The sequence below is a fragment of the Triturus cristatus genome, chromosome 8, assembly GCF_964204655.1.
Source record: "Triturus cristatus chromosome 8, aTriCri1.1, whole genome shotgun sequence".
NCBI classification, from domain to species: domain Eukaryota; kingdom Metazoa; phylum Chordata; class Amphibia; order Caudata; family Salamandridae; genus Triturus; species Triturus cristatus.
The window spans coordinates 1,608,078,413-1,608,101,919 of NC_140591.1; the positions used below are offsets into that span (position 1 = coordinate 1,608,078,413).

A 23,507-nucleotide genomic window follows, 5' to 3' on the forward strand; every position below is an offset into this window, starting at 1 on the left:
TGTGGCACTCAAACAGCAGATTATCAGAGCCAGGATCTCTGTTCTGTACACCTCTCTCCTCTCAGCAGAACCAGATAATGGCAAACTTTCCCTCTCTTTTTCCACACATATACATGTAAGTTTCAAATCTCAGTGCTTCCCCCTTTTTTTCAAATGTAATCACACATTTCTATTGGTTGAAAACCAACCCTTTTCCAAAAGTACCCTTCCCCCAACTTGACTTCTGCCTAGTACCCTTCCCCCAACTTGACTTCTGCCTGCTACCATAGCAACAGCTCTTGAAACACTGCTGTGCAGAGTTAGGTCAGAAGTTCACCAAACAATGTTTCATTTCCAAAGAGCAGGAGTGCTTGACTTTTCAAACCTAACAGCAAATCCATAGTACTGTTCTTTGGTAACACATTTTTCTGTACCAATACAAAACATGCTTCTATAAATTTACACATACAGCCTAGTTTTTATTCTAGAATGGTATGAAACAGCCAATCAGTTTAAAAAAAAAAATATGTATGCCTCCATTTCCAAACTGTCTTTCATTTCTTTTTACCATTCTACTGAATTACACCTCCTGAGTGCATCCAGTTCTCCTTTGAAGATGTTCACAGTGTGGATTGTAGGGCACAGCTATGTCTTCTGGAGTGAAAAGTATGCAGAGAAAACAGGTATGGTGAGAGACCTTGCTTTGCCAAATGTAGACATTAAATGGATTGGTCAGAGAGGGTTAAAGTGGCACCAATTGATGCCATTGGTGAAATCCTTCATGCAAATCCAACACCCTGACCTCATAATAGTGCACTGTGGTGGCAATGACCTAGGCACTTTGACTGGGGTAGCTCTGGAAATGCTTATGAAGGAGACCTTTCCACAACTGTTTTCACTTTTCCCTAAAACTGCCTTTGTGTTTTCTAACATATGCCAAAGGCAAAAATGGAACTGGTCCAATCATTTCTGTCCACAGATTGACAAAGCAAGAAAGCACGTCAACAAATCTGTTTCTGCTTTCCTCCGAGACTATGGTATGGGTTCCATTTACCACAAAAACTTGCGTTACGACATGCAAGACATTTATAGAGGAGATGGTGTGCACTTCAATGATGAAGGGAACAGAGTCTTCCTCTTGAACCTTAGACTCTGCATCGGTACTTACTTGTAGGTACCAATAAAAAATCACTTCATAAACACAACGGCTCTTTTTAGAGCCCCCTAATATCTAAACACTTAAATCTGCATTTCATTTCTTTTTTTCTTTTTTTTTTACCGTACGCGTACGTTGAGCTTACCGTACGCGTACCCCGCGATTTTTTTTAAAATTAATAAATGTTTTTTTTTTACTTTTCTGTTGTTCTTTGACCCCCTTTTAAATGTTATGGGGTCTGTAACTCTATTCCTTGCCCCCTTTTCAAGTTATCACCCTTTTTTTCCTGAGTGAAACACACAAAATGGCGGCCGCCGCTTCCTGGTTTCGACCGATTCGAATGTTTACTAAGATGTAAGAGCCAATCAGAATCGCGCTCGCGCACGTCACCGTACGCGTACGGTAAGCTGGCTCAGATGTATATATTGATTTAAAGGCTATTTTCTCAGAATCTACTGAACAGATTTACACCAAACCTACAAAAGGCACTTCCTTGACCTGAGGACTACCTCTATGCCAAATTTCTTAAAATTCTGTTCAGCCGTTCGGGCTGTAGCTCTGTCTAAAGGTCCTATGGAAAAATGCATGGGAAAAACGCGTTTTGGGACCCCCCTTTCATCTCAGCCCCCGCTTGACGAATCCCCCCGAGACTTTCAGGGTAGGAGCGGAGCTCAACGCCCCACCTATTTTGAAAATCTCGCGAGGATTCGTCGACCGGCGCCAAAGTTATTCAAAATAGAATGTTGCGGATTTCCTATGGTAAGAGGGTCCTAACTATAACTATCTACTGGCGACCGCCAGTAGATAATATATATATATAGTCTTTCTCTCTCTCTTTTTCTTTCTTTTTCTCTTTCTTTCTCTCTTTTATTCTCTCTTTATTTCTTTCTTTCTCTCTTTCTTTCTCTCTTTCTTTCTCTCTTTCTCTCTCTCTTTCTATCTGGATAAAAGCTGACGACTTATTTCTTTGCCTGGGAAGTTTGAAAGACTATTGCCAAGTGTCTCCATGAGATGGTCGGCAATCTGCAATTTCAGTCACTCTTCTAAACTGGCATGGAGTCAAGTGACTATGCAGGAATGAGCGTTAACCGTCAGTAAAGTCCACCTAAGTAAAGGAACTGGGTGTGAAATGGCTTTAGACTTAAGTGTAGTTTTTATTACTGCTATTCTTTTTAATATGTTTAAAATGGCCTTTGTAATGGTAATGACTGGAGTAACACATTCTCGCCTGCTCCTTCTTCCAGGTTACCGCATCTACGAGATTGACGGAAACTATTCCACAAGTTCCCACATGGTGCTAGACCACGAGACCCACATCCTGAACCTAACGGAAGCGAATGCAGACGGTGCGACGGCCCCACAGTGGAAGATCCTGTACAGTGCGCGGGCAGCCTTCGGCTTGAACAACTCCTTCCCAGCCGACTGGGACAACCTCCTGCAAAGCTTCCTCCGGGACGAGGCCCTTTTCCAGAAGTTTTGGTACCTCCACCATAAGGGGCACGTCCAGGAGGTGTGCGAGCAGGCCTGCAAAACATCCACACTCTGCAGGCTGAGAACTGGGCGGTCCCATGACGATGAACTCTGCAGGAAGCTGGAGAAGCGAATGAGATTTCAGCTGAGCCAGAGCACCTGGAAGCCGAAGAAATACTGCTGAGCTTTGCAGCAAGCAGAGATTGAGCTCCCTGTTACTAACATGGTAGATCACCACTGGCCAGTCCACGCCATGGTCCGCTTCATCATGGTCCGAGCCGAACACACTGTGTGACTGTTCAGGGAAGACCCTATTGACTGCTGTAGATCGTCCCCAGGAGAATTTGCAGATATTCTGAAGCATTCCTTCCTCTGTCTTTCCCTATCAGTTCTCATCTGCTCACTGAATCAGACCTCGGATCCATGTTCACCTTCTACCGTGTGCACCAATACGGAACCTTCTTTGGGTGAAGCGTGCTTGCAGTCTCTGAAGGAGAATGTTACACATCATTTGCTCTTTGCAGCACCGGGCACTCCCAGCACGCAATGATTTCTGTAGCGGTCCCTCACCCTGTGGCTGCTGCTTCCCCGACTGGTACAGCTGAAGCGTCAACAAGCTGAGCGCGTGCACAAAGTGGCGTATGGCCTATGATGGGACATCACCTTGGGGAATCTCAAACAGGAAGTGGTAAAATGAAATAACCTATGATCTGTGAGAAAGACAATCACCCTACAGAGGTCTCACCCTACTCCTTCTCTACCCTTGAGTCACTACTCCTTGCCATAAACCATGCTTTCCAACCCTTCCCGTCTGTAGTCAACGGCGGTGGCTAATGCCCACTCCAGTATTTCTTTACGTGTCAAACAATTCTACAGCCTGGTGGCTTCTTAGCCATTTTGCCATCGAATAGAGTCCTTGACTCCACTTTCTATTGATTCGTAATCCCAAATTCACTCTCTTAGAGCGTGAACTAGAAGAAGTAAAAGGCCTTCAGTATTTATCTAAATGATGGTTCAGAACCATGGTATCTCATTATGCTTTGTATCATAAAGATTAATTAATAATAATTACAGAGATTCTAATGAAATATAATTTCATTTGACCTGCGTGCAAAAAATGTTTTGATTTATTTAATTATTTTGTTAATGTTCTTGTTGCAAATTCCTTCTGTTAATGTATATACATTGTTTAATTTATGCCATCTTCAGGATTAAAAAAAAACCAAAGTGTTGGTGGTCACAGTCCAAATTGCTTGTTTGATATAACAGGGCAATGATGTTTGTCTGAGTGCCTTTTCTTCCACAAGACTTCTTCACAATCTTGAAATTAGTCTCATCACAGAATGGAATGTTCAGGTAGGTGTCTCATCTGGAAGCAATTCATTTAGGGAGGTCTCTGAAGATCTCGTATTGTGTGCCTCAGGCATTTGGAGAACATCTATAGAGTGGCGACCCCGCTGACCCTACCAGGTAGTATTCCATGAAGCGCGGTCTCCACAAAGTGGCCTGATGTTGGTGCATAGTGAAGTTTGCTGTGCGCCAATCAGTAGGAAGCAGCCTGTTGCCACTAACTTGAGATCTCTGTCTCATTGAGCCAGTACTGGACATGCAACCAAGTATGCAAAATACTTCCCGCTACACCAAGCTCACAATGTTTAACTCCATTCATTGGTTTGTCGATGGTACACACACACGCGTATTACCAGTGAGCAGAAGATTTCAGAAATAAAGCGAATGGCTAACCAGAAAGTCGATTCTGCATTGTATTGGTCAGTATCATTTTTGACGGCCTCACAAGGCTGCATCTCAAGAGTGCACAGTTGGACTTGAACATACTCAAGAATTTTGCTCTACAGCTGTTACTCGCTCCCAAGTGTTCACTAGAGCAGCACTTGTGCAAAGCTAGCTCCACAAGGACCTTGGACACAATCTTTGAGTAGTTGACACTGTTGTGTGCTTCCTTGAGAAAATAAGTGGTGTCCTTTGTGATTTAAGTTACCTCTTATTTACTGATGTATGTTTAATGATGACATCACAGGAGAGTCTAGGAATTTGTATTTATTTTCAATGTATAGTAGAAACACTGCTCACAAAGGCATGGTTACGCAGGACCAGGACATTTTTGGTGCCCATGAGCTGGACATGCTTCTTTTTGTTACTCGTGAGCTGGGCACGTGCATTGTTCATAGTTAGGAGCTGGACCCGAATGTCCTTGGAGTTCATCAGCAGAATACACGAGTTGTTGGTACTCTGTAGTTGCACACAGAAGTCTTCAGTAGTCAAGAGCAGAATGCACACATGTTGTTGGTATTCTTGAGCTGAGCACAAGAGTTATTGCTACTCATGAGTTGGATGTAGGCTTTGCTGGTTGGCGACCAAAGATCAGTGCATTACGTGAAAGATTGCTACTACATCAAACTGCCTATAGCTTCACTGACCTCGAGACACAGATCTCGTAGACACAGAATGGGTAAAACCCTTTAATGCATCATGCCCATAGCAAGGTAAGACCTATCTCACACGCCCATTTCACACCTTATTTCCATGTCATAATCCCACCATTCCCCCCGGGTGTTTCCACATTTGTGATCTTCTCTGTCTACCTGAGATCTGTTCAGTGATTCCCCCATCCCCTTCCTTTACTGCTGACTGTTCCACACAGTACTTTCATTAGAGGTGCTGGAGTCAGGCACCCATGAACGGTAGGCGTTTCCAATGTGCACAAAACCAACGGTGTCTTGAAAAGTCCAACCTAAGTCCATGTCAAAGCATCACATCTCCAGCAACAGTCTGTTTTATCGCTCACTGTTGCTGAAGATGTGAATAAATGGGATGTCCGAATTCATAGCACACACTGTCCATGGACAAGCCCATGAGGCAAAACGGCATGCCCTTCAAAGCCCATCTCCATTCTGTTTAGGCCTGGGCGGGGAACTCCGCTCCGTTAGTGGAGTTTGCGGAGCTTCCTGCACTTGTGCTCCGAGGAGCTCACAGAGTGCAGAAAACTCTGCTCCGCATAGTGCAGCGGAGTATTTTTCCTCACTCGCGCTTGCCGACAGTAAGTTAGCGAGTGCAAACTGCATCTTGCGAGAATTTCTACTCGAGCGACAGGATGATCAGCGAGAACGGCAGTTCGCGCTGCACTCTGCCACTTGACTCCACTCTCTATTGATTCGCAATACCAAATTCAGAACTACACTATTAGAGCGTGAACTAAAAGAAGTGAAAGGCCTTCAGTATTTAACTAAATGATGGTTCAGAACCATGGTCTCTCATGCTTTGTATCATAAAGATGAATTAATAATAACTACAGAGATTCTAATGAAATATAATTTCATTTGACCTGCGTGCAAAACATTTTTTGATTTATTTAAATCTTTTGTTAATGTTCTTGTTGCAAATCTCTTCTGTTAATGTATATACATTGTTTAATTTATGCCATCTTCAGGATTAAAAAAACCCAAAAGTGTTGGTGGTCACACTCCAAATTGCTTGTTTGATATAACAGGCCAATGATGTTGTCTGAGTGACATTTCTCCCAGAAGGCTTCTTCACAATCTTGAAATTAGTCTCATCACAGAATGGAATGTTCAGGTAGGTGTCTCATCTGGAAGCAATTCATTTGGGAAGGTCTCTGAAGATCTCGTATGGTGTGCCTCAGGCATTTGGAGAACATCTATAGAGTGGCGACCCCGCTGACCCTACCAGGTAGTATTCCATGAAGCGCGGTCTCCACTAAAAGTGGCCTGATGTTGGGCATAGTTAGTTTGCTGTGCTCCAATCAGTAGGAAGCAGCCTGTTGCCACTAACTTGAGATCTCTGTCTCCTTGAGCCAGTACTGGACATGCAACCAAGTCTGCAAAATACTTCACACTACACCAAGCTCACAATGTTTAACTCCTTTCATTTGTTTGTTGTTGGTACACACACGCGTATTGTCAGTGAGCAGAGGATTTCAGAAATAAAGCATTAGGCTAACCAGAAAGTATATTCTGCAATGCATTCATCGGTATCATTTCTGGAGGCCTGCACAAGGCTGCATCTAAGAGTGCACAGTAGGACTTAAGCACACTCAAGAATTTTGTCTCTACAGCTGCTACTCGCTCCAAAATGTTAACTAGAGTAGCACTTGTGCAAGCTAGCTCCACATGGACCTTGGACACAGTCTTTGAGTAGGTGACACTGTTGTGTGCTTCCTTGAGAAAATAAGTTGTGCCTATTGTGATTTCATTTACCTTGTGTTTACTGAAGTGTGTGTTAATGATGACATCACAGGAGATTTGGGGAAATTGTATTTATTTACAGTGGATAGTAGAAACACTACACAGAAAGGCATGGTTACGCAGGACCAGGACATTTTTGGTGCCCATGAGCTGGACATGCTTCTTTTTGTTACTCGTGAGCTGGACACGTGCATTGTTCATAGTTAGGAGCTGGACCTGAATGTCCTTGGAGTTCATCAGCAGAATACATGAGTTGTTGGTACTCTGTAGTTGCACACAGAAGTCTTCAGTAGTCAAGAGCAGAATGCACACATGTTGTTGGTATTCTTGAGCTGAGCACAAGAGTTATTGCTACTCATGAGTTGGATGTAGGCTTTGCTGGTTGGCGACCAAAGATCAGTGCATTACGTGAAAGATTGCTACTACATCGAACTGCCTATAGCTTCACTGACCTCGAGACACAGATCTCGTAGACACAGAATGGGTAAAACCCTTTAATGCATCATGCCTATAGTAAGGTCAAACTTATCTCACACACCCAATTCACGCCTTATTTCCATGTCATAAACCCACCTTTTTCCCCGGGTGTTTCCACATTAAAGGATGCTTTGTGCTCTTCTCTGTCTGCCTGAGATCTGTTCAGTGATTGTCCTATCTTCTTTCTTTACTGCTGACTGCTCATCACTGTACTTTCATTAGAGGTACTGGAGTCAGGTACCCATGAACGTTAGGTGTATCCAATGAGCACAAAATCAACTGTGTCTTGAAAAGTCCAACCTAAATCCATCTGAAAGCATCACATCTCCAGCAACAGTCTGTTTTATCCCTCACTGTTGCTGAAGATGTGAATAAATGGGATGTAAAAATTCATAGCACACACTGTCCATGGACAAGCCAATGAGGCAAAATGGCATGCCCTTCAAAGCCCATCTCCATTCTGTTTAGGCCTGGGCGGTGAACTCCGCTTCGTTCACGGAGTTTGTGGAGCTTTCTGCACTCGTGCTCCACGGAGCTCACAGAGTGCAGAAAACTCCGCTGCGTGTAGTGCAGCAGAGTTTTCTTCCCCCGCTTGTGCTCGCCAACGGTAAGTTGGCGTGGTCAATCATTCAATTTTGATTGACCGTGTCTCAGCCATAAGAATTCAAAATAAAGCGAAACAACTTCTTGCAGCTTTCCTTGCCGATCGTTCACAAAAAGTAAAAATGGGCCACTTCATCTCCCACTCCTTCACTCTTCCATGTGGCGTCCCACAGGGCTCATCGCTAAGTCCGACACTATTTAACATTTATGTTTCGGACTTAGCAAGGGTAATAAAATCCTACGGAATCGCCCTTACTACATACGCGGACGACACACAACTGGTGTTATCGGTACATAGTGACGGCCCATCAGTCGCTGCAAACTTTCAAGAGGGAATGCGGGCTATCAGTTCCTGGATGTCATCAAACTCTCTCAAATTGAATTCCGATAAAACTGAAGTGATGACATTCGGGAAACTGGAGCCTGTTTGGTCCCCTCAATGGTGGCCACCTGAGATGGGAGCTCCTCCGCAACCAGTAACTAAGGCTCGCAACCTTGGAGTTCTTTTTGACGATAAATTGACTTTTGTCCATCACATCAACTCTGTGGTCTCCTCATCCTTTTTCGTTTTGAAGAAGATTAAAAAATTACTGCCATACCTTCCTACCTCAGCCGGCAAAACTCTAATCAGTACTCTGGTTTTTTCTAAAACTGATTATTGCAATGCCCTTCTTATGAATGCCCAGGAAAAGGTCTTAAACAGACTACAGCTAGTTCAAAATGCTTCAGCCAGAATTTTACTGGGAATTCCTAAGTTTACATCCATCTCACCGTATATTAGGCATTTACACTGGCTCCCAGTCAGAAGCCGGACTAAGTTCAAGGCACTATGTATTGCATACAAACGTTGGTCCACAGTTCCTCAGAAGAGCTTTCCGCCCGCTTGAACACTCCAGAATACTCCGCTCCTCCTCCGCTCACTTACTCAAAGTTGCGCTAACCAGGAAGATTAACTGGGGCGACAGGTGTTTTACGGTCTCCACAGCTAAACTTTGGAACACATTGCCCTTTCATATCAAAACTGCTCCTACCCTTTTGAGTTTTAGGAAGTTTCTGAAAACTTGGCTCTTTTCACCTTGATTTACTTGCAGTTGCACGGTCTCCGTTTCTTGAGCGCCGAGACACCCCTGGGTATTTGTGCGCTTAAAAAATTGCATAAACATAAACATAAACATACTTGAGCGGCAGGAAGATCCGCGAGAACGGAAGTTTAAGCAGCACTCCGCCACTTGTGGATCTCCGCGGAGTATTTTTTTGTCACTCCACCCAGGCCTAATTCTGTTACATAAAAAATTGTGCACAACTGGTTTGGACATAGGTGGTAAATGCACTGTAAATATTATAGAGGCCACATAGATGCAGGGAATCCCCATTATGTTCAACTCTAAGTTTGAAAAGGATTGAAACTACATGAGAGTTATTTGAGATTCTAAGAGAGATGACAGGATAGGGGCCCATCATTGAGTTCTCAAGTGGTGAAGAGGCAGTCTTTGCTTAGTTGATTAGCACTATTTTATGGACAAAGTGAAGACAAGCCGAGAGCGCTTTGAATCATTGAGGCGTAAAGTAGAAAAGGAGGCATTCCAAGTGCATACTTGTATCTACCCCACATTCTCTTCTGAGTTTTCTAATCTTACCATTGTGTACCATCTTAGCGTGAGGTAATATTAAGGGAATGGGTGTCACCCAGAGCCAAGGTGACGCCCACCTTCATCCCTCATAAAAATAGAAAGTCCACAGTGGCTCCTGGTACTACTGAAAACGTAAATTGCCCTATATTTGTGGGCAGTGATCCAGGTTGCTTAAAACAATCCTGGGTCTTCCTGTTCCTCAAGGAGCCTTCTCTGAGCCAAGAAGATCCTGCTATTTACTTACTGATTACTGGGGCTCCCTTCCTATTAACATCCATACAAAGGTGGCAACAACATAATAATGCTCTGCTTGGACTTTCAGATCTCTTTGGAGATCTATGCTTTGAGTTTAGTCCACGCAGGAGGACAGAAACAGCCTTGATGTACGTCTGGGAGAGAAGTCTAGAAATGGTGGATGAAAAGTCGGACGTGCTACTAATACTGCTAGACTTTCCGGATGCTCTTGATAAAATTCACTAAGGGATGCGCCTGAACTGATTACAGATGGTTGGAGGGTTTGATACTGGTTGCCTCAAGTAGCTTGAGGGTTTTCTGTCAGACAGCACCTTCCTTGTGGGAAGGAATGGAGTGAGTGCTCCATCCATAGCTTCACACTTAGGAGCACTGCTGGACTCTTGTCTAACCTCTGTACTCTTGAACATTTATTGGAAACCCTTGCACGGTTCACTGGAGGCCCACGGGCAGGGTTCTACATCTATGCAGATGATCTGCTGTTGGTACTCACACCTAGTCAGTATTTTGGAGTTCATACCTCCGATTTGGCTAATCTTCTGGATAACTTCCAAGTATAGATGGTGGCGACCTGGCTTGCCCTTAATCCCAGCAAATCAGAACTAGTATTTATGGGCTTTGACTTGGACTGAGGGCTGTAAGGCTACTGTTCAAAACGAAGTGATTCCCACTCAATTTGGGAAAGCGGTGGGACTCTCCGCGTAGGTCAATATTTTAGTGGTTGTTTTTGATAGCCACCTATCCAAGGAAGAGCGGGCCAATTCTCCATCAAAGAACTGTAGTTATTAAATTAATCTTCTTGGTAGGTTGACAACTCTTCTGTCTGGAAACATCAGGGCCTTTGTAGTGCAAGAAATTATAGAATTCAGTTAGATCTTTGCTGTAGCTTCACAAAAATATCCAGGCCAATTTAAATAAAATACTAAAATATTGGGTTCTATTTGTAAGATATGAGACTCTGATAAAGATTTATAAAACTAAAAACCCGATGGGAGTGACCCTTGATTTGAACATTCAAAATGCCATGTTATCAACTGGACATGCATCATGAGTAGACCCATTGACTGTTATTACAAATGAAATGTTTCACTGTTGTTAGAGTTGGAAATCATAACATGAGCCACAAACATACATGTGATATTCGTTTCAGTTACCATTCGGTATCAGCTGTGTATTTTCTTAAGACAGAATAGGATTTCTGTTCCAGAAATTGAAATTTCCTTAAATATGATGACCTATGCAACACCTTCAAAAACAAATATCAACCCTGCTCCCCTAAAATCACATTTATTACCTTTGACCAAACTCCTGAGACAGTGTTTTGTAAACCAGTACTTTCTAACCCAAAGAAAGTGGAGGGCTTCTAAGCACATTAGAACAAATATACACCCTGGGCTCTTCACCTGGTCTTTGTAAAGAGTGACAGGGTACATCTGTCGCAACCATTGATATGATTTTCAGTGTTTAACTATTGTTGAGGTTTACAGTGTACTTTTATCCATCAAGGGCGTACATTATCTAGGTTTCCTTTCACTTCTTAATACTGACATAATTAGAATGTGATGATTTTGTATTATGGTCCCATTATGATGTATTGCAGATTGTCTTTAAAGAGCTGGTTCAGGGCACTAAAACGTACCACAGGTCTGCCATAAGGGAGTCTTATGCAGCGTTGCAGTCTGTCTTCGAATCTGTATTGAAATAAAGAAGTATTCAGCACACGTTGGATGAGTGGCCGATATGTATTCGTATTCAGTGTTTTGGGATATGTATGTATGTATGTGTGTGTGTGTATATGTATGTATATATATATATATATATGTGTGTATATTCACTGAAAAAACCATAGGTTTCAGGGTCTTTATAGTTAGAAATTAGCATTTTAAAAACCTTTGAAATTCACTGAAAAAAAACATAAGTTTCAGGGACGTTATAGTTAGTTGGACATTTTACTCGTACAAAACCAGAGCAGTTATAGTTAGTTGAGCTAACTATAACTCACGCTCCCGCAATGCACTGCTGATGACATCACATATTACATCATTCATGACATGGTCTGTGACATCGCTGATCACATCTCAAATGACATCACTGATTACATCATCCAGTGACTGCGTGTTTCTGTAAAGTTTAAATATGTTTTTTTATATATATATATATATATACCAAGGTGTATTGAAGAATGAGTGGGTGTATAAGTGTCTGAATGGATGATTTAGTAGGCGCGTGCATGACTGTATAATTGAGTGATTAAATGTATTTTACTGAATGCATGGGTTAGTGACTAAACTGTGTGAATGTCTGTATCAGTCTGTCAGTTGGCGTGTAAGCGGCTGCATGGGTTGGTGAGTAGCTACATGAGTGTCTATATGGGTTATTGATTGCTTGTTTGAGTATTTGTATGGGTGCCTGTGAGAAGTTGGCCTGATATATGCTGCCCATTAGTTATAGTGGGCACCTTGTATCAGTCCAAACAACCCCTTATGGTGATAGGTTAAAGACAACCTTTATTGAAAGCTATTCTAGTGGTAGCTATGGAGAGCAACCTTCAGGCTAAGTCTTGAAGGAATGTAAAGCAGCTTGTTTTACCAGTCTATAATCTCTTGAATGATCAAATGAAAAGACAACCACACCAGGTATATATTTAAAATATATGTATTTAAGATAAAACACACCCCTCTAGTCTCTTTATGAGGCTGGAGTTTGAAGTACTTAAGTTACAAGTCAGTATTCAACAGTAAAAGCACAAATACACGTTTGGGCCCTAGGGGCGTACCAAACCATATACCAATAAAGTGGTATAAGAACCACGACTGAACTAGACTCAAGGCCTAGAGCCTTTAGAAGTGCTTGGACCACAAGGAACCACCCAAGGTAGTGACACAGGGGACGCGTTCAGTGTGAGAACACAGCCGTGAATCGCCGTTAACTTCTATAGGGAAAGTTGCGGTTGGAAATTAAGAGTTTAAGGACACTTAGAGGATGACTACAAGTGAACCCTTTTGGGCTTAGATGTGTCTAGGGCCAACACCCAGGGGAGCACCAGAGTACTCGTGTTACCTCACCCAGGGAAGCCGGGTGCATAGGTGTCAAATGATGTTGAGTCGCGTCGCTGTTTTCAATGGAAGCTGCTCAGGAAGTGCTGCTGCCGTGAAGAGGAGAAGTGTCCAGAGAGATCCAAGCCCGGATCTAGGATGGAAGGAACCTGAAAGCAGAGGGGGTCACTTACCAGTGACCAAGGGCATGATAGTCCAATGCCCACAGATGTTGGGTGCTTCAGGTGAGTTGACCGGTGTCTTGACTCTTCAGCCACGAGGTCCAGGAGGCGTTGACGATGACAAGGAGCTGGATTCGAGCTGTCCCACGAAGTCTGTCGAGTGGTTCAGTGTCGGTGACCAGATTGGTCCCAACAAACCTTGGCAACGGCATGTCACTTGGAAACCGAGAAAGGACATCGGTGCAGACCAGCAAGGTCTGGGAGACGCACCCAGTGACGGTAAGTCGGGGCACATCTGGCGCAACCAGAAAATCCCAATCAGAAGAGGGGTCGCCTTCGTGGGGACCCACTAGCCAATGGGCTAGCGATCGCGAAGGAGCCTCAAGCAGTCGCACTGGAAACTGGCCCACGGGTCACTCGTGGAGTGGAGGCCAGAGATCTTCGGTGCAGGAGATGCACAAGGCTGGGGCTACTCAGAACCCAAAGCACAACTTCGAGGAAGACCAGGAAGATGATGAATCAGCAAAAGATCACGGTGTCCAGGGGTCATGGTTCCACGTCACCCACGATAACCACGGGCCTCAGCTTTGCTGTGGACTCAGGGTAGCCTCAGAGAAGTCTGAAAATCTACCTCTGGAGATGCAGAGACTTCGGTGTATGGCGGGAGCTTCAGAATTGCAGACTGGACAGTTGCTTCTTTAGTGCCTGTCAAGCAGAGGAGTCACTCCTTGACCCCAAGGGAGATTTTATCAGTCTTCTAGTTGAAATAGAACGTTGAAGGTCCAGGATATATGTTGCTGAGTTTCGTCCAGGGTAATCAACAGTCGCAAGGACTTGGTTCCCATACTTATACTAAGTTTGGGGGTTGGACATACTCTAGGCACCCACCTATGGGAGGGTTTGGAAAGAGGGGTGGTTACACCCATTTCCTTTGTCCAGTTTCGCACCAGAGCATGGGCAGGTAGCCCCTGCAACCGGTTTGAACTGGACTATGCACAGGGACACCAAGTGTGCCCACAGTGCAGGACCTCAAAGCGAGGTGCTCCCGCCCAGCCCCAATACACATCTGCCTGTCTGGGGAGGTGGTTACACCTCCCTGGGACAGGAAACCTATTGTCCAGGCCTCCCCTGCTGGAGTTTCGGTCAGCAGCAGGAGGCCAGACCCGTGGCAGTGGCATCCATTTTGTAATGCACACAACAAGGAGCTTCAGAGGGAGAACAGACCAGATCGCTCCTCCACTCAATAATCAGCATACATACAAAAAAGACCTGGTCTGTGAAGGTGCCTCTCTTCAGGCTTAAATAATCTATATATAAGTAGAGGTAGGGATCTACAATACTTGTATTCCCATATACGCCTCCTTTTTTTCTTTAATGAGATAATAACCTCCTACTTTTTACCTTCAATTTTTTTAAAAAAACTATTATATTTTCTTTTACTTTTTCTTTTACACTTGGAAGTCCCCGTATGTTATTACCCCTGGCCAACATACAAGGGGAATGGTGTGAAAGGTGCAACAAATTTAAACATCACAATCAAAAAAATGTGAAAAGGCAAGATGACCCCTCACGTGCGCACCACCAATCGGGCTTACTGGTTGGTACTCACCAGCTGTGCCCACTTTCATCATCATTGGCAGTCATCTTGCCTTAAAAATAATAAATGTAGTGTCCAAACCAAAAGAAAAATTGGTGCAATAAACAGTTGAAAAAATCACATGTTATGTTATGTTATGTTATGTTACGACTATTTATTGTGCGCACAGATACTCCAGCCAAGGAGCGTCCTGGCGCAGAGACAAGGTAGCACGTAACACAACCACAGGCTAAAAACAGAAACTAAGAAACAGCTAAAACAAGAAGGTTTTTATAGCCCTCCGAAAGGTCAGAAGGTCCTCCAGCAAGCGGATTTCAACAGGCAAGGAGTTCCATGCTGACGCAGCCATTACCCTAAACGAGCGGCCTCCCATGCGGCTAAGCCTGAATCTGGGAACCACCGCAAGGGCCAGACCCTGAGAGCGAAGGCTACGGGCAGGGACATACAAAGACAAACAACTCGACAGGATTTCCGGGCCTGTACCTCTCAAGATTTTAAAAGCAAGGCACAAAACCTTGAAGAGGATGCGCTTCCTGACCGGAAGCCAGTGTAGGGAGCGAAGGACACCTGTCACTGAGCAGAATCTGGGCAAGCCAACAATCGCCCTCGCCGCATCATTCTGAACCCGTTGTAAGCGGGTTAGTTCAGCCTGGTTAGCCCCAGCCAGGAGAGAGCTAGCGTAATCCAGGCGGGAGATGATAGTAGCTTGGATCACCAGCTGCCTGGTCGGGGCGTCAAAGAACTTGAGAACAGGTCTCAAGCCCCTCAGGAGACCGAAACAACAGGCCGCGGTTCTTTTAGTATGGCCTACAAAGGAGAGGCCCGCATCCAGCCATACCCCCAGATTTTTCACTTCCGATACCGGGATCGGAGTAGGTCCCAACTCTGAGGGCCACCAGTGGTCACCCCACAGCTCCACTCCCTTCCCGACGACCATCACCTCTGTTTTAGTGGCGTTTAGCTGAAGGCAATTGCCTGTCAGCCAGCTAGCCACCGCCTTCAGTCCGGACTGAAACCTGGGGGCCTCAATCTCCGCATCCCCACTGAGAGTAACCGCCAGCTGAGTGTCGTCAGCATATGAGACCAAAGTAAGGCCCCACTGCCTAGCGACATCAGCCAGCGGTCTCACGTAAAGATTGAACAACGTGGGACTCAGCGAGGACCCTTGCGGAACCCCCATGGCCAGTGGTTGGTAGTTGGACTTGAAGGGAGGGATGGCAACACAGAAGGAGCGGTCATCTAAAAAGGAGCGGAACCATTGCAACACCTGACCGCCAATGCCAATCTCCTCGAGCCGGCGCAGGAGGATGCTGTGGTCTACCGTATCAAAGGCGGCGCTAAGATCTAACAAAATAAGCGCCGCCGTTTGACCAGCATCCAACCTTGCCCGGAGATGTTCCACCATCACAAGTAGCGCAGTTTCCGTACTGTGCCCAGCACGGAATCCGTTTTGTGTGGGGTCGAGGGCATTGGTCCGAGTCAGATGTTCAGACAGGGCCAGGTTGACGTGGGCCTCCGTGATCTTGGCTGGCCAGGGTAACAACGAGATGGGGCGATAGCTTTCAGGCTTGGAAGGGTCCAGGGTGGGCTTTTTAATGATCGGGGACACCACAGCTTGTTTCCACTTAGATGGAACAGTTCCCGTTTCCAAGGAGAGGTTGACGAGGGAGCATACGGCTGTACGCCCCATAAAAGCTTGGTCTCGGAAGAGAGCAGGCCTTACTGGATCGGATGGAGACCCAGATTTGACTTGCAGCGCAAGTTTGTCAAAACCATCCAAGGTGAGGGGGGGGAAAACAAGCAGTGTAGTCTGATGGTGGACCCCATTTATACTTTCCTCAGTGAACCCTATGCTAGGGAATGTCCTATATATAGCTTGGACCTTCCCCAAGAAGTAACATGCAAGGGATTCACAATGGGAAAGGGAGCTCACGGTCGTAGAGGTAGTCCGCTTCGCTGTGAGATCTTTTACGGCCTTAAAGATAGCTTTTGACGGATTCGGACTGTTCCGGAATTCGATGGCATAAAAAGCCGCACGGGCTCGGCAGATAGCTCGATGGTAGAGCTTAACGGACTTGGCGTATGCAGCTTTTAGATCAGCCCCATAGGTTTTCCTCCAAGCCCTCTCTGCTCGTCTACAGGCACCCTTTAGGGCCCGGAGAGTGCCATCGTACGAGGGACTCGACTCTCTGGGATTGATTTTAGTTGAAACGATGGGTATCAGAGAGTCCAAGGCCCTAGTTATCCATGAACAGAAGAGGTCATACCCCCTTTCCACATCCGTCAAAGGGCCCAGCGGCTCCTCTAATAGAAGACGATGAAAGTCCTCTAGCCGAAGCTTTTTCCAAGCCCTCTTCTGAACCCGTCTAGCCGTAGAGATGGAAGGAGTGGCCGAGACCGGGCAGAGGATGGACACCAAGAAGTGGTCTGTCCATTCCACCGGAGAGACAGAGGTAATTTGAATCCCCAACAGATTGGTAAACAGGGGATCCAAAATATGCCCCCCCAGGGTAGGCTGGGAAACCATCTGGGGAAGTTGAAAGGCCTCCAGGTCAGAAGAGATGGAACGCACTGTCAGGCCAGAGAGGGTGTCGAAATGTAGGTTTAGATCACCCATGATAGAAAAGTTGGCACAGTCGGCGACCAAAGGGCCAACAGTGTCAGGGAAAGCATTTCTAAACGCCACATCACTGCCGGGTGGGCGATAGACGATGCGACCTTGTGAATTTAAAATTGAACAAAGTTGCACTTTTCTCGATACCCACTTTATTATTCCTTGTGCACTTTTTTCAAATTAAAAATGGTTGCTTCTCATGCATACCGTAATACTGAGCCAACATGTTTCATTGCCAAATACTTTAAGGCAATTTCATCAGGGCAAACGAGATCGCCTGGCACCAGTAATGGACACTTCAATGTCTTATTTCTGGGGACTGCCAAATGTGAAACAAAGGAAACACACAGAACAAACCGTTATTCCCATCCACTCTTTCCCTTAGAAGGTTGCAAAACTATCACTTATAACACACGAGTATGTATATTTACCCTAATCGAACTAAAGTCCTTCGTACCAGCTCATTTCCATAGGTCACACAAGAGACTCCACCTGTGAGTCCTCTCGGTGGATTGACACTCAACTGTTATGTTCATCTATAAGGTGATACAAAAAACTTCATTAATCACATATCCACTTGAAAAGTTCATATCATAATCCTTTCTCACACGTAACCCTCGTATATGCATGGTAAAGAAAAAATCTCCACACATGTTCACAAGGTCACACTCCTCGCATAGACCTCTTGAGAGAGTCATTACAACGCATCTTCACACTTTTATTGCCCTTTAATGTCATCATTTTGCCGGCGTATCTTTGTTTAAAAATATGTAACCGGATTCACGCTCTTCACCTCGCATAAAATCCTTATAGACACACGGTAAACTGCGTAAATCAAGGTTCAGACAAACTCAACGGGTTGTAATCCTCGTATGCACCTCTTAAAAAAGTATTTTTCACACTCTCATGCGGGCCGCTGCCTTTCCTTGTTATCAAATTGCCAGCGCATTTGCGCTTTCTTTTAATAAAACGCATCTACGCTTTTTCTTACACAACCAAACAAAACAAGGTGTCTCCGCTTTTAAAAAAACCCAACACGGGTTTCAAGCTCCTGTCTTACAGCAGGCATACCCTTACCGCCCGGGGCCTCACGGAGCACTTCGTCTCATCCGTTCAATTCTCCCGGCCGGACGCCTCGTGTTTCATGCTTTCGTGAGGCAGTCCGGTCACGTGGAACGGCTACACTCGACGCCGCCAGCTTAGATAGGGATTGTTTACACCTTCAAGGTTCTATTGTTAAACTACATAATGCTGCAAACGATTCGGCAGGCATCTTTATATATTTTGTTTTGTTAACCAAATCGAGTATATATTACCAATATATATAGTTCTTTTTTATGTAGGTCTATTTTATGTATATAATTTCTTTTTTCATTTATTCTTTTTTTCTTACAACTTTATCAACAACCCCAAATAGCAAACATTGCTTGTTCTTGTCTGCTCTTATCACCAGGGCACAATAACATAGCAACTTTTCAAACTTAAACTTAAGGGAATTTCAAGTACATCAACTTGGGTCTTAAATCCATTCCCTTGATATGCACAATTAGGATATTATCCTCCTTAATTTTAACAAACTTCCTGTTTCTCATTTAGTGGGGAGTTTACTACAAAGGACACCATATATAATATAGTATCGAGTGCATAATACTCACTGTATTCATAATCAGAATCAAATCCCGTATCCTATAGTCAAGAGTCATTTCCCATACTGCACTCACGGACATCAAAGCTTGATTCTATTGCCCGGTATATAATGGCATTCATCATTTAACTTTGTTCCATTCAATAAATTCATTTGATCACTTTTCTCCAATGGGCCTCTTTTGAAGCAAGCAAGCCCTCAATGTTCTGGGGATCCCCCACTATTTTCTCTAGTACTACCCAAGTAAAAGTATGCTTCTGCTCATTACAATGTTGTACTCGTTTAGTGGTTAATTTCCCTGTTCTAATAGTGCTAAGGTGTTCCTGCACTCTGACTTTGATCTTTCTGGTGGCGAGTCCTATATATTGCAGACCACATTGGCACGTCAACCCATACACCACATTCATGGTATTGCAGTTACTAAATCGTGTCAGGTGCCACGTTCTGCCAGAATTCAGGACCACACTTGATGTTTTTTTGGTGAGACCACACACCGAACAAGTCCCGCAGCGGTAATGTCCAGATGGAACTGTTGTTTCCTTTGGTTTCTGTGGTGATTCCACCCGAGTATGAACTAACTTGTCCTTTAGGTTACACGATCTCTTAAAAGCAAACCTTGGGGGAGGCATCTTGAATTCCTTAGTCAACAATAATGCCCAATGTTTTCGTATCGATTGTCGAATTCGGGCAGCCAAAGGATCGAATGTCATCACCACAGGAACGCATTCATATTTCACTCTTTCGTTCTTCTCCAGTAATATACTGCGTGGAGTGTTTATAGCCCTTTTCTTAGCCTGTCTAATTATCTTATGGGGGTTATGTCTCTGTTTGAGTTTTTCACTCCATTCCTCTGATTGTTCAAGATATGATGCAGTAGAGGAGCAATTCCTCCGATACCGTAGGAACTGTTCCACCGTTAAATTCTCTCCTAAAGCCCTCGGATGGTATGATTGATACAGCAAGAGTGAGTTCCTATCAGCAGTTTTCTGATGAACACCGGTACACAGTGTATTGCCCTCTACACTAATATCTAGATCTAGATACACTGCCTTTTGGCTACTATATGTCCATGTAAATCTTAAGCTGACGTCTTGTTGGTTAAGCCAATTGAAGAACTCCAATAGACCAAATGCAGAACACATCGTCTATATGCCGCTTCCAGTGGCGCAAATTCCTCTGGAAGGGATTAGACTGATGGTAAATGATGTGTTCTTCAAACTGACCTACATAAATGCAGGCCAGACTGGGTGCCATAGTAGCGCCCATAGATGTTCCTGTGATTTGTAAATACAAATCATCTTTGTAGCAGAAATAATTTCTAGTCGGGGCAAGTTCTATGCACTGCAGTATAAAAGACTGCGGTGCATCATAGAACCACTCTTGTTCCCCCAGGGCCCGCGCTGCTGCCACCAGCGTGGCATCCTGGGGTATACAAATATAAAGTGATTCTATGTCAATTGTGACCAGGAATTCACAGTCCAGATCAAAATGCAAGTCCTCCAAGATGTTTAAAATCTCTGTTGTGTCTTTTACAAAAGATTGTTGCTTTATTACCGATTCCCTCAAGAAAAAATCGGCAAACTGTGATAGGGGCTTTCAAGTGGATATGTGAATTATAACGTTTTTTGTATCACCCTATAGATTGACATAACAGTTGAGTGTCAATCCACCGAGAGGACTCACAGGTGGAGTCTCTTGTGTGACCTATGGAAAAGAGCTGGTACGAAGGACTTTAGCTCGATTAGGGTAAATATACATACTCGTGTGTTAGGAGTGATAGTTTTGCAACCTTCTAAGGGAAAGAGTGGATGGGAATAACGGTTTGTTGTGTGTGTTTCCTTTGTTTTACATTTGGCAGTCCCCGGAAAAAAGACATTGAAGTGTCCATTACTGGTGCCAGGCGACCTCGTTTGCCCTGGTGAAATTGCCTTAAAGTATTTTGGCAATGAAACATGTTGGCTCAGTATTACGGTATGCATGAGAAGCAACCGTTTTTAATTTGAAAAAAGTGCCCAAGGAATAATAAAGTGGGTATCGAGAAAAGTGCAACTTTCTTCAATTTTAGATTCACAAGGTCGCATCGTGGGATGTGATTTCTTCACCTGTTTATTGCACCAATTTTTCTTTTGGTTTGGACACTACATTTATTATTTTTAAGGCAAGATGACTGCCAATGATGATGAAAGTGGGCACAGCTGGTGAGTACCAACCATTAAGCCCGATTGGTGGTGCGCACGTGAGGGGTCATCTTGCCTTTTCGTATTTTTTTGATTGTGATGTTTAAATTTGTTGCAACTTTCACACCATTCCCCTTGTATGTTGGCATGGGGTAGTAAAATACGGGGACTTCCAAGTGTAAAAGAAAAAAGTAAAAGAAAATATAATATATTTTAAAGAATATTTGAAGGTAAAAAGTAGGAGGTTATTATCTCATTAAAGAAAAAAAGAGGCGTATATGGGAATAAAAGTATTGTAGATCCCTACCTCTACTTATATATAGATTATTTCAGCCTGAAGAGAGGCACCTTCACAGACCAGGTCTTTTTTGTATGTATGCTGATCCATTTTGTGATGCCATGGCTGTAGAAAGTCTTTACCGGGTAGACCAGCGTGAACATGTCTCTCCCTCTAGAAGGGTGGAATGGTACCCCCCCTGCCAGAACTGGCAGGGGGGGTAGCATTCCAAAGCGTTTGACACCAAAGACAACATGTTTCCGTGCAGCCAGTCCAAAGTTAGCATTTACCGCGAGGTTATAATGCACTTAGGAGTATATGGTCAGGCTGCACCACAAACAGCATCAGAGGAGGTACTCCGAACACTGCAGAGGAGCTCTGCTCATGCAGGGGCACCCTCTCACATAAAAACCAAGCACTCTGCCTTCAGGATTGTCAAGGCCTGTCATAGGAGTGACTTATAGGTAGGCTGTCCGGAATTCGGTTTAAACCGAATCTAAATGACAGTACCCTACCGGATGAAAATCAGCGCACTCGGTTTAAACCGAGTGTCACTGATTTTCATTGCTGTTGCACCACTTGGCCACTTGATGGAGCCAAAGCTACACCACGGCTGCAGTGAGAATCCTGGGCCTGCGTTCGTAATGGAGGGGCCGCACTGAGCATCTGCCTTGACCGCACCGGAGCTGGTGAGTCCTCTGCCCCCCTGCCGCCCCAACTACGAACATCCAGCCTGTTACTATGCCCCAGCGGCTGCCCGTGAATTCACCAGCAGTCTGTCTTACTGCGGCCCCACCCGAGTACTTCACAGGTCTTTCAAACTACCATTTACTTAACGAGGCTTTGTTGTTAATAAAGGAGTGGGCGGCGGGGAAAGAGGCTGCATGCTCAAGTTTCATCAGGCAGAAAAAAAGGAGCGTCGCCTTACTCAGCCTTTCAGACTCGGTCCGCCTTTTAAGATGCAAGGCTGGTGTTTTAAATGCATTTGTATTTTATTGAACAATACGGAGTTCTTGGCGAATTGACTTTGTAGGGTTGTGTTTCTGAGATATCAAGAGATCCCGAATGTATAGCGGAGAGGAAACAGGCGCCTGAAAGACTCAGTCATCGGGGTCACTGCTACTTCTGTCCCCGGGGGTTGGAGCCCAGATGCTTAGGCAGCCAGGACATCCGACACGTTAGTGTTTAACTCGCTGTGTTATCCAATTTCACCCTGTCAGAGTGAGTTAAATGTAGGCGGATTCGGGAAACATTCAGCACGCACCAAACACAGAACTAAAGCGGCTCCGGGCTTCCGCCGTCGGACTTTCAACTTGATATTTGGTTCTGCTGAAAATTGGTAGCCAGAGGATAATTTTTCAGAATGTAGGAACATTGTAATTACCTATTCGGATGTAAACTAGGCCGATCCATTTGTGTGCACACAATGGATTAGAGTCAGTTAAAAAGACTTGGACTAAAAGCTTCTAGAGCAGTCAGTCTGAGAGTTGAGTGCTCCTTCGAGTACTAGACCTCTAATTTGTTAGAGAATAAAGACTGATTAATAACAAATGGAGTGGAAGAAAGTCAATGGTTTTAAGTATTATGTGGGCTGCGAGTGTTGTTTTCACTGTCAGGCCCTGTCTTGTGACCAAATAGGGTATCACCGATGTGGTAACAGGATCAAAGTTTGCATAATCCATTCGATCGTCTGACATACATAGAGTCATCATATTCCTACCACAACAGAATGTCATATGAACAAAATACGTTTTTTTTACAGATACAAGCATCAGTGTCAGGGTTACCCTGTTTGTGTTTTTTTATTTAATTGGTTGACTTAAGTTCATAATGCCCTGCATCAAATAAAGAATGCAGTCAGAGAGGCTTCTGCCCCAACTGTTCTTAAGTATCTTGCTATATATATTGTACGATATCCCTGTTCCATCATATTCCACTTACTGTTGTGGGTCAGCTGATCTTTGAATTGTCTTTAAAACTTTGCCTGTGCTTATTTATGAACAAATGACTAGACTTAGGTCTAAGTTGAACTTGTTATCACGTGCTGAGCTATTCTTCTCCTATATGGTTCTTCTTCTATGTAGTTAGTGAGTTGGATAAAATGAAGTGAGTTGGGATTGGCAAACGTAACTGGTGTTCTGGGCTGATACTCTTGAGTCATCCATACAATTTTCTATTTCTACAACAAT

The 23,507-nt window shown here is 44.3% G+C and overlaps 2 protein-coding genes across 2 annotated transcripts in view; one reads left to right on the forward strand and one right to left on the reverse strand.

The window, feature by feature from the left end:
• Positions 1-3,854, forward strand: part of SMPD1 (sphingomyelin phosphodiesterase 1) — a 106,026-nt gene extending 102,172 nt beyond the window's left edge. Inside the window, exon 6 of the mRNA XM_085623524.1 lies at positions 2,380-3,854. Coding sequence (XP_085479650.1) covers positions 2,380-2,789 — 410 coding nt within the window. The 3' untranslated portion in view covers positions 2,790-3,854. The remainder of the gene's footprint in view (positions 1-2,379) is intronic.
• A 3,063-nt stretch (positions 3,855-6,917) lies between these two features.
• Positions 6,918-23,507, reverse strand: part of LOC146806321 (pepsin A-like) — a 97,139-nt gene continuing 80,549 nt past the window's right edge. Inside the window, exon 5 of the mRNA XM_085623525.1 lies at positions 6,918-10,630. Within this exon, the coding sequence (XP_085479651.1) occupies positions 10,577-10,630 (54 nt within the window). The 3' untranslated portion in view covers positions 6,918-10,576. The remainder of the gene's footprint in view (positions 10,631-23,507) is intronic.